The sequence below is a fragment of the Neolamprologus brichardi genome, chromosome 1, assembly GCF_056152115.1.
Source record: "Neolamprologus brichardi isolate AB-2024 chromosome 1, ASM5615211v1, whole genome shotgun sequence".
NCBI classification, from domain to species: Eukaryota; Metazoa; Chordata; class Actinopteri; order Cichliformes; family Cichlidae; genus Neolamprologus; species Neolamprologus brichardi.
The window spans coordinates 26,544,560-26,557,052 of NC_142104.1; the positions used below are offsets into that span (position 1 = coordinate 26,544,560).

Below are 12,493 nucleotides of genomic sequence, written 5' to 3' on the forward strand. Positions count from 1 at the left end.
TCTTGTCTTCTTGGCAGTTCGGAGAGAGGCCCGTGACAGGTCCCTGTTAATCTGCACTGCCTCAAATTTGCTGCAACAGCAGGTTTACTGCACACGTCCATATACAGACTGAGCCTAGAGGCTATAGGCTAATCACTGTGAATGAAACAGACAACGGGCAGGCTTAGCATACTGGAAACAGAAATTCAGCAAAAAAAGAAAAAAAATAGGTTGACAGAGGATCTGCTGTAGTTAAACTTTTTGGAGAGGTGTACAGGGTTAACAGTTTATGAATTTGGAGCCTCAGTGCATCATGAGAAGATACTGTGCAGTGACGTGTGCATTGCAACATGGTCACACAATTTAATTTTGTAGTTTGTGAGTTTATATTCATTACCTACTGTGTCCACATTATCTATAATTGTGGTTTTCAGTCTTTGCATGCATTTTTTTCTTGGGGGGTGGGTATCAGAAAAACAAAGCTTAACTGTAACTTGTTTAAACAACAACTCCAGATTACAATGACATAACAAAACACCATGTTCTTTGTTCAATGGGAAATATAGTTTGATACTAATTTAAGACACAAGCTAGCAGTCTACAAAGAGACACCCAGACCTCTCTAGGTGCACCCACCTCCTTTGGCTATTCTGGGGGACACGAAGCTGGTCCCACACTAGCTGAGAGGTATAACCTCTGCACAGAGGTCTTCTTGTGATAGGATATCCCAAAACACCTCAATTCAGAGGCGCATGCACCACGTCTGCCGGCTCCTTTCCATTTGTAGGAATAGCAGCTCTAGCGCCTCCTCACAAACAGGAAGCTCATTTCCGCAGCTTGCATCCACAATCTTATTCTTTCTGCCAACATCTAACACCAGTGGCCACAGGCAAACGTGGCAGAGCCATGGCCTCAGAACTGGTGCTAATTCTCCCCCCAGCCGCTCCACACTCAGCTGCCAAGTGCCCCAGTGTGAGCTGGAGTTCACTACCTAATGGCGCCAAGAGACAATTATATTCCAGCTATATTTGGGGTTTAGAGAGTTGTGAGAAACATTGTGTTAAAAATCAAACACAGCTAAAGTGCTGAATACACCTCAGTCAGAGGAGCTCCATCCAAGCTTCAATTTTACCACCACCTCCAGTGTCAGATCCTAAATCCTATCACCACTGAGATTCTTCTCTGCCATGATGGGTCATCAGAGTCTAATTGCCAAATACATTAATTTCTCTATCTCAATAAATCGTGTTCAATCCTTCCAAGTGATCTCTCCTTATTGAAATTCTTTTGGCCCGTTTAATGACACTGTATGTAAATGAAACTTTGCTCAGTACAGTATAGATACTTAATTACTTATTTAAGTTTGTAAGATATTCTCATAAAATTAGAAAAAGCTGTTTTCATGAATAATTAGATCCCGTGGAATTTTTTTCAGTACACCGGAAATGTTATTAATTAAAATGAGTTTAGAAATTATATCAACTTGTGTGCCCAGCTCCGAACATCGCCTTCAAGACGTTTTGGATGCTGAAAACGTTCCCCAGACTTACCTGATCACCTGCATTTAGGCCAAGTAAGACATTAATATTTTTCAGAATTATCATCTTTCAGTGTCTGCTGACATGCACGACTGTCACGACCATTCCCCATCTACTCATATCTGCATCTCCGGGTTTTACCTCAGCCTTCTCCCTCATCTTCTCTGCCTGCACATACTTCAGGCCACGGAGCCAGGTTGCATCAAATACCAGAAGAATTACCGCAATGTGGGCGGAAAAAAAAGGGAAGGCCTAAAAAATAAAAGCTCCAAACGCGGAGATCGCTTATGAAGTAACCTTTGTGTATTTAAAAACAGGGCTTTGCAAGACATGTTTTCACTTTTTGTCGTATCCACCTCTGTATCCTGTGTAATTGCCATTAATTTTGACGACACCTTTTTAGTGATTTTCTATTACCTTCGTTGTCCCAGATTCTTATTTTGAAACCTTTCAGCGGCATTTCCTTTTCGCTCTGGCTGATTTGACGCTGGACGGAGGCAACCCATGATCGCAGACTCAACACGCATCCTCACACCACTGACCTGGGCTTAGCTGTGTCCTGCATGTGTGTGCATGTGTGTGCGTGTGTGAGCGGGAGTGTGAATGATCCCCAGAAACCAGCAGCAGGATGGAGGATCTCAAGGAGAATCTGGGAACTTTGGATTGACGCCCGGGGATAACGCGCAGACGGCCTGAACCTCATCGGGCTTCTCGTGGATTTATATATTTGGATGTTGTCCGTTTTACCCTTTTACCTTTTACTTCTAGGCAGCGGGATTTTACGCTTGGCTTACAACCCTCATCATCTTTGGCGTGCAAAATGCCATTCGCCAAAAGGATTGTGGAGCCGCAGCTTCTGTGCAGACACCCGATCCCCAATGATGATGGTCTGCTTTTCGAGGACCTGTGTGCCATCAGCAATGTGGTTCTTTCCCGGACCTTGCGACAGCTCTCCGACCTGGCCCGACACGCCTGCTCCTTATTTCAGGAGCTGGAAAACGACATCATTAGCACCAACCAACGGGTCTGGGTCCTTCAGAATAAAATAGGCCAGATACAGCAGACTGCCAGTGCCCTAGACCCCAAAAAGGAGGCTGTGCGTAAGTAGACGAACACATGTGCATACCCCCATATTATGGGGAGAAATCGCTCCATAATTTACACCTGAGCGTTTTGGCTTTGGTTTCCATACATTAACATCCCTCATGTGTCCCCTAATCCTTCTTAGTGTCCCTTCCTCATAAAATAAAATAAAAATATATTTATATATATTTTTAACACAGCTGCACGCGCGCCCGCCGTAGACTCGGCCGCGCTCGCACCCCCACCTTCATTGAAATGTGTCACACGAGTGCGTTTGCACATTTGCCCATCCAGATGCATGTTTCACAACGCAAGATGTGTTGACTGCACATTTATGTGGCGTTGGAAACTCGGATGCGCGCGTCTCTGTGTGTGTGTCCTTCGACGTGGAGGGGAATCTGTGTGTGTGTGTGTGTGTGTGTGTGTGTGTGTGTGTGTGTGTGTGTGTTTTGACAAGCAGGCAGCGAGAAGCGGAGCGGAGGGGCGTGTGTTGCCGCTGCATTGGCTCAGCATCGCAGTCTCGCTACTGCGGGAAGCGCACACCTGAAGCATGTTCAGGCCGTGTTTCCCGGTCCCCCAACAAGGCCTCCTTCTCTCAGAGAGGGTGTGAACAGGGCAGTCTGCATGAAGTTAAGGTTCCAGTATCTGTTTAAAAAAAAAAAAAGGGGGGGGGGGGGATACGTGTGTGTTTGTCTGTGCTTTTCTATCTGTGTGTGTGTTAGAAAGAGAGAGAGATGGGTTTTTCATAGACGACTCCCCGTGCGCCAAACCCACCCTTTCCACATGCAGCGGCACCAACACAGCATCAATAATGAATCCAGATGTCCATGTTGCAGGGTAAATGTGGAGCGATCGCGCCTATATTTTTAGGCGTTGCATTAATTTCCAGCTTCCGCGGATCTCACAAGGAAAAAAAAACAGAAAACAGAAAGAAAACCCGCCTGATTGGCAGCGATGAGAGAGCCTGCAACTGACTGTAACAGAGCGTTCTGTGCAGCAGCTACATATTATTTATGTTCTCTGCAGTGCCGTCAGTATACGTCTTGAGATTTTAGAGGTTCGTTTCAGAGATTTTAGGGCAGTTCTGTACGCTGGGACTCATCACTGCTGCATGTTATCATAGTGTGGGGACAATAAGAGCTTCTTGGGGGTGGGTGGGGGTCTGATTGTAGGAACATAAGCACCCCTCTTCAGATATAACCCCCTCAACACACATCTCTGAGCGTGTGGTACGGCGGCCATGTCTGTATTACATGGGAATCTGTTCTGCTGTGTTGTTTTTTGTTAATAAGGCTTGGTTGTCTCACATTCAGCAAGACAGAAAATATGTTCAGTTGTGCCACATGATTAAACAGTAAACTCATCTCTACATAATGGAAACTCTTCAGACCTGACACAAGCAGCACTAAACCCAGAAACTTGTCACATACTTGATGGGCACAGAAGACTGATTTGTTTAGTGGATTGGGCTTTTTTTTATCCCCCTATCCAGTCAAGACATCAAACACAAGTTGTTGTTTTTTAAACATGCACCACCGTCAGAGTTTTGAAAAGTCTTTGCACTCAAGCTGTCAACTAGAAATTCTCTATTGTGAAATGCTGTTTTACCCTTTCTGGCCCTTTAATGTTCTTTAAATCTGACAACCTGAGATGTTGACATCAACTTTTTATATGCTGCAATTTTAGGCGTCCAAGAGAAAAAACGAAATTGCTGCTCATATGTGCATACACTATAATAAAAATATAACTTGAGCTCCTCTTCCCCATTTGAATTGTTGTTGTTTGAGAATTCCAGTGCAATGTGGCCAACTTTGGCAAAACAGCTGAATGATGCCATGCCGTATTCTATTTTTTCTTTAACTGTCCCTCGTACAGTGTTACATGCCTACAAATCTATCACACAATTAAAATGTTAAAGATATCTTGCCCAGTTATATACACTGTAAAACATTTTCCCCTTTCTGATCCTTAGATATTTAATTTCCCACAAGAGTATTGTTTTGAACTTACCAGTCACTGGCATCATTTATGATCATATTCTTATTATGCAGAGATTATGCAAAGAAGTGGCTCCATGGTCTGAAAACTGATAAAACAGAAGCAATAACCCAGAGGATGTAAAAGTCACTGTTTAAACACAGACGGAGATTCAGTGTCGCTGACAACAGTTTCCCCACCTGATGGTGGAGCGTATCAAGATTCCAGGGAGTCAATATGGTGCTAACTTGGATTGATCCTGAACATAGCAGTGGGCAGTCTTCAGACGGTGTTCAGACCACCTGCGTTGTGTGAGACACTGATCAAAACATAATTAAACAGTCTGTACTTGTTGTCATCTGTTGGCACTAGCACGTGGTGTTAACTTGCAAATGTACAACTTTCTTTTGTTTGATAATGCGTAACGAAAAGCAGGTGACCTACAGCTCAGTGCTGCTTTTCCGCACTGATAGAGGACTGAAACTCCCGCTGCTCTGATAATGCGCTTATGATACTCCTTCTCTGTACATATGGACTGAGGGATAAGCCAATCATGCAGGGGAATCTCATGGCAAATGTATGAATATCATAGAGGAGGAAACCAGTGGAGATGTGACAACCAGAGATAACAGATTGTTGTGAAATTTGAGGATTTGTAGCAATAACAGGACAAACAATAGCTAGTGATGGGAAATGGGCACTTATCACTTATTTAACTTTGAGGTGAGCAAAACTAGGCGTGAGAACTACTGTTGACTGACATGTGACAGGCTGCGAAATATACCAGAGGGTTACGTAAGCACCCACGCCTGGAATATCCAGTAGCAACTAGATGTCAGCAACAAAAGGGATATCACTTTATATGGGAACACGGCTTAAGGCTGAGGGATATTTTTACTGTTGGCCATCAGGATGTCAGATTGGAGTAACGGCTGTCTGTACTTTCCTGGGACTCAGGGTGCCAGATTTAAGTATCTCACTGGCAGCCCAAGGCTCAGTGATACTCAGTGAAACTCAGATACAAACAAATAAACACACACACACACACACCTCTTTGTGACTGCTTTCGTCAGTAGCGGATTGATGTAGTCACCTGTAGTTTGTATGGAAGACACTGCAATCAGATAATTTCCAAGTCTGAGTGAAACTGAAAACTCCAACACAAACAAGAGATGGCACGCACTGGTTGCAGCACTAACGCACAACTTTTACTTTGAAGGCGAATTCTCTTATTTCTGGGTTGTGTCTCATTTTTTAAAGCTTTAATAATCTTTGGCTGGTAGTTACTAAGTGTTTACAGACAAATTGGTGTCTCCCATAGGAATTTATAGGTGACTACAGCAATCTGCTACAAAGGACAAGGCAATTCATGGTGCAGCACCCTCTTTGCAATTGATTTCACCTAGTGACAGCCAGCAGCCTCCAGGAACCCCATTTTGCCCCCATGATCAGTGGCTGTATCTGATCTAATATGCCAGACAGCTTTTGAAAAATGTGCACATGATGTCATGTGAGAAGCCAATATAAATTAAGTCCTCTTTCCTATACATTTTTATCCTATACATCTTACACTTGTCACACATTTTTTAATACACCTTTTTTGGGGGGGTGGCAGGGTAAGGGTCTTTACTGGCATGATCGTTCAGCAACTATATTCTGTTGACCGAATATAGACTACCTTTAAATACCAGTTAGCAATAGCATAGTAATTATACAACAAGGGTCATCGAAATATCAAAAATATACTGGTCGAGTAGCTAAAGAAGTATTTCCTGTCTTAGTCCAAAAAACACTAACACATTGTTTGTATATTGCCTTTTACAAATCAGTTATCATTCCTTGGTAACTCCCCAAGCAAAACACACTTCCATATCCCATATCTAACTCTGCCTTTCTGCAGTAATTGTCTTCTACTTTCTTTGGTACTTGTGGGCTTTAATCTTGTTCTTCTTCAGTATTTAAGGATAGAACTCTTTTAGTGTGGAAGAACTGCTGCCTTGATACATATGCTGCCTGATATAAAAAAATACAGTTACTGTTGCATTTTTCTATTAAACGGTACTGTAAGCATTGGCTATGGTGACATCTCTATATACAGCAGGTTGATTATTTCCCTCAGTGATCACCTTCTCCTACATTTTGATGCCAAACGGTGTTATCAGTCAACCAATGACACTCTCTGTTCATTCATTCATTTCATTTATTTATTCATTTCAGGCACAACAAAATACATATATTGAACATAAAGTGCACAAAACAAAAAACAAAAATTACCTGAAAAGGAGTGGGACGAAGAAAACTTATTAAATCCCACCCCTATACTCACTCATCAACAAAAAACAAGCAAGCATCTCCACGGCAGCTCACAGGTAACAGGCAATAATAATTACATAGTGACAAACACACATACATACATATATATCTACACACACATATACATACATACACACTTTTTTTTTTTTTTTGGAATCCATACCAGCAATGGTAAGAGAACAGACATTACAGAGCACACTAAAACCATCATTGAGTATGGAACCATCTGTGGATATATATCACAACAAACAAGATGTGATTGGCTGATGCCTGCAATGGTGCTTCAACAGTTTTCAACAATTTCAAGCAAAGCAACGGATCCTTAATTCACTTCAGCATTGCGAGACATCCCCCCTTTTAAAGTGAATGAGAAGCAAAAAAAGTCAAAGCCCAAAATGCTTTTGTGTGAATCCTCCCTAAGACAGTCTTATCTGTCTAGCATAATAATAGTGTACTTCAGGTATATTGTTTATCACTCATCAAAGCTTCCCCAATCAAATTTTCACATTAAAAAAATAACTCAAATGTCCGTGTGAAATCGCTCACAGCTTCCACAGCCAGCTGAGCAGCTTCTGGACCTCTTGTATCTAATTTTTCAGATATTGCTGTTAAATAATTCTGTATGGTACAACAGTCTTACCCTGATTAGCCCCATTTACAGTACAGCAGGTGAAGCAAAAGGCACTGAAACTCTTTAATACTGTAATGTAAATCACCTGCCCAGCACACAGCATCAGACTTAATCAGTTATTAAGAACTAATATAACTGGTCAGAAAAGTGATATTAAGAACAGACAGCATCTATACAGTATTTTCAGTTAATGGACTATTTGACAAAATGTGTTTTAAAAAATAACAAATTCCAAATTAATATTTACATATTTGATACAAGTACAAGCATTCGGGGTAAATAATGGAATAATGTGTGAATGCTGGCAGACCAGACTTATGTATTATGTACATTAATTAAATAATGCTGTGAGAATTACAGTTAAGTGCAGTTCACCTCTGTAAGGCTCACATACCCTGACTGGTTTGGATTCAGGATCTTCTGTTAAGTAGTAATCTACACCATACACTCTCCACTGAACACACACACACACACACACACACACACACCTACACACAAGATGGAAGGGATTTTAATGTGAGCATATTGGACTGTGGGGACTGTGGCAAATATATTGTACTGCTCTGGCAACACTAGTTTCTTTGTGGTATGCCATTAAAGCAAATTTGACTTTGAGTTTCAGAGCGTATGGCCTGTGGCAGCGGGAGGCTGCTCTATCTCTCGCTAGTCTGCATAGTAACAGAGGACAGAGAGGGAGGCCTGCTTTAACCTTTCAGCTGAGTCAGTCCCTTTCTCTCTAATGCGTGTCGTACATTTTAAGTCGCTAGTCGTTCTAACAACTAAAACTAGGGTCGCTTCTGAAGCAAACAGCATCTCTTTGTTTGAGATAAATTGAGGAGAGCGACTGACAGAGAGAGAGACTGAGAGCCTGGCAGTACACAGTAATTCTCAGTGGTTTGAATGTGTATTTATTATTAACCAACTCATAAACAAACTAGCAGAATGAACTATTATCTATGGAGGAAAACATAACCACTCTAGGAGAGGTACGTCTTAGTACGATTGGATGAGTTCTCAGCAGGGCTCAACATTGATTGGTTCAACTTGGAAAAAGTGCCATTTTTGAAAACAAGCAATCTTTTAGAAGCTAGATGATAAAAACTGAAAACTTGGCTCCATTCTCTTGTTTGCTGATGTTGTTGTGGTCTAACAGATCTATGGTTACAATCATGCACTGTTTTGAGATGCATCATGGTTGAAACCTTTCTTAAAGCTATCGTCACCCCACAAGTCCGGTGGCCTGAATTCCTACAATGGAAAATCACCTACTTAGAGATATTGACCAACGTCATAGGGTGCTACTGGTTTACAGGCTTAATCCATTCAGTGTGTGGTTCTCGGAGCAGTGCAGGTATTTGGTTTCAAACATGCATTGCACATCAGAATACTCTGCATCTAGGCACCGTTTGTCTGCCTCACACCTTACCACAAACAACCCAAGTCAGATGCATCGATTCAGATGTTCCCAGTTCAATATGTGTGATGATTTGTGTGCAAAGCTTTTAGTGACTGTCTCCCTGCCTCTCTCATTCCTTTTTTTTCTGTCCTCCATCTTTTCTTGTCTGTATCCATTCTCATCCCCCTTCTTCTCCTTTGCTTTCTCCACTCCATCTATACCTCTTTCCTCACTGCCCTACTTTCACCATCATCGGCAGCATGGAGAGTCTTCTGCCTCTTGACAGCATATTTAATGTTTAATGCACTTTGATTTTCACGCAGACACTTACAAGCCGGAGAGGAGAGGAGAGGAGAGGAGAGGAGAGGAGAGGAGAGGAGAGGAGAGGAGAGGAGAGGAGAGGAGAGAGTTTGATAGCTAAAAGAAGAGATGAGGAGAAATCAAAGAAAATGATGACAAATTCTTAATAGTATTAATAAAGAGTGTCCACAAAAATGGGAGACATGAGTGGTGTAAAGTTATTAAAGTCACACTTTTATTATGGAAGTATGCTTGTATTGACAATGCCGGCATGTTTATGAGAATAATTTCTAGCATATTCAAAATCTGGTGGTTAAGTCAGAGATAAGCTACAGTTGGAAGCTGGCACATTGTAAGAAGAGGGTACTGAAGATGCTGTCCAGTTGCTTGAATGAAAATTGTTTTCCTGTTCCTTGGTTTGCATCTATGTTGCAAGATCCACTACAAGTGTGCTTTAGCGTGTCGTCCTTCTACCCTAACCAGTCCAGCTAGGGTCCAAATATTTTTCATACAAAATTCAAGTTCTTAAAAGCAGAGTTTATTTATGGGGCAAGCGTAGTGTAGCATTAACTGTTTAAACTAAGATTGTGACATTAAAAAATGTCATTTTCACAGTCAAACCAATTATTGCCAATATGCATTCAAAAGAGATTATTCTGGGAGAGCATCCAATCAGTGCAGCAGAAAGACAATGGTCTGTATGTGTGTTGGGTAAACAGCTTCAGCTGAAACAAACAGGCCTACTTCTGTAATGTTTAAGAGTTGCATTTAAGCATGCATATGAAAATAGTTCATCCCTCTCGTTTAATGCACATTAAACGAGAATCACTGTGCTCGTTTAATGTGAATTAGTGACACAGAACCTACAGAAAGCTAATTTTTTTACACATGGACACGTTCATTTCAATTATCAGTGCGAGGACAGGTAGAAACATAAAAGATCTTAAGTGAAAAGGAGGCTTCAGAGAGGGAGGACTTCATAAAATTACTAATACTGTTAGATAAAGACCTTACAGCACCTTACAGAAAACCCCAACAGTTATGTGACCTATGAGCAAGTGCTTTGGCCTCAGTGGGAAAGAAAAATTCAGTTTTGACAGGAAGAAACCTCCAGCTGTCCATCAGCCACGACCTCTTGGGACTGAGGGGGGGAAGACAGGATACACACACGCTGTGGAAGAGAGCCAGAGATTAATATTAGCTAATGATTAAATACAGAGTAGTATATAAACACATGGTGCGTGAGAATAAAAGGTGAGTGAGATAGGAAGAACTAAGAAAGAGAGTTGGAGATACAGACGAGCTACAACAAGTAAACCAAAGCATATGGTCAGCATATGTCCACTTATGTTGCCACAGAAACATGTGGACACGACATGTGGGGAAAGCACGAGAAAGGGATGTGACGCCATACTGTGTTGTTATTACTATCTGCACAAGACAACAGAGCGCCCGGCTGTCCTCGACTTACACACGCACACACAGACACACACCACACACACATACACACACAATGTATTTTATTCAACTCCTCAGAGTCTCTTATGTCATGGAGAGTAAAATCACCACTGCACATTTTCTGTTCTCGTGGCCCAATTACCTCTATGCTAATTTTGGCTGGAGTGATTCCGTTGCCTCGCGCACAGTAGCACACAAACACACACAGACATCTGTCACAGTTTTGCCTTCCTATGCTAGCTGGTAAACACGCACATACAGCTGCACACAAAAATAAGCACAATTAAACATGAAAATACATGCACACTCTCTCTCACATGCACACACACTGGCATAACATACACACCTGACCTGCTGAACTCTGAAAGCCTCATCGTTTTCCCCTCATGTTATCATTTAAAATTCTGCTTTAAGTGCCTGTGGCTCTGTCGCCATTGCAGCCGGCGATAAAACATGTATGTAGGACTTCTAGGTCTATACAACCCAGGAGTCAGCCAAGTGGATTCCTGGCATGCCGACTCCATGAAGGTGATTCTTCACATGTGCACACTGATCTCTGGCATATTCATGTTATCACAGCTGAGCGGTTATGCCTGAATGTGGACATGAATGGTTGTTTATCTTCATGTATTATCCCTGCAACAGACTAGCAACCTGTCTAGGATATACCCCACCTCTCACTGGGATAGGTTAGGGTTGGATGGATGGATGGATGGATGGATGGATGGATAAATGGAAGGATGGATGGACTTATTCACAGATATTGCACATAGAGCTTGGACTGTAGGGTAGAATGTAGAGTAAAAATGTGACCCAAGCTAAAATATTTTTTGCAGAAAATAGAACTATTTCCCCAAGTGAGCAGACACTATAATAACTTGATGCCATTAGTTATCAGTCAAAGTAAATGTTAATAATGTCCCAGCATGATTTAAATCAGATCAGCTTAACCAGTTTCCTTCAACAAATGACAACTGAAACATAAAAGGACTGTTTTCTTTTTTAAAAAATGTTAAAGCGATCAGTATACCCAAATAATAAAACTGCATTCTCCTTCATTCTTTTAGCACTATGCTCCAACCGTGCTGGCACCTGCCATTGTTTTCATTGCTTTGCATTACGTGTGTGAGTTTATTATGATAGCAGCCACATTTGTCCAGCAGAGACCTGCCATAGCAAAAGCTGCCACGGCAGCTGTTTTAATTGTGTTGTATCTAAAAGTCTATTTACGACAGAGGCGGTCAGCATGGCAGCGTCAGGCTCTGCAAGGTGGATTCACAAAACTTTACAGTAGTTTGATATGAAAATGAAGGATTACTTTAAAGATCAGTACTCACGAGTACTGAGTACTAGTATAATAATGTAGTAATGACAGCATCATTAATGGATGAGCATTACAGCTGATGTGCCACGTTGCAAAATCTGCTAAACTGAACCTCTTTGCATGATTATTTTGTCATAAAGTATAGTGATGGCAAATGCTGTCGTAGAGACAGCCCGTGTGTAACAGACAGCAATTGTAGCAATCTCATGTCATTGCAGCTCAGTCAAGAAAAACTCGCCTGTGTGTATCCAGTAGCTCTGCCCATGCATAACTCTGTCCCTGATGTGTGTATGTGTGCCAGCCTCCTGTGACATGCTAAACTGAACTGTGCTGACCTGTTGTCATCTCTGTCTGGAGACCCTATCATCATCACCATTCACCCAAAATCTTCGAAAGATGGCCGGGGACCAAAAAAACAAACAAACAAAAAAACAACATAGTCAGCAATCAGTCTCTGCTCTGTGTGTGTGTGTGTGTGTGTGTGTGTGTGTGTG

The 12,493-nt window shown here is 41.8% G+C and overlaps 1 protein-coding gene across 2 annotated transcripts in view; it reads left to right on the top strand.

The window, feature by feature from the left end:
* The first annotated feature begins 2,019 nt into the window (after positions 1–2,019).
* The window catches only part of nhsb (Nance-Horan syndrome b (congenital cataracts and dental anomalies)), a 57,003-nt gene continuing 46,529 nt past the window's right edge, over positions 2,020–12,493 (top strand). For both annotated transcript variants that reach the window (XM_087839945.1, XM_006780412.2), the window contains exon 1: positions 2,020–2,617. In XM_087839945.1, coding sequence (XP_087696071.1) covers positions 2,338–2,617 — 280 coding nt within the window. In that variant the 5' untranslated portion in view covers positions 2,020–2,337. The remainder of the gene's footprint in view (positions 2,618–12,493) is intronic.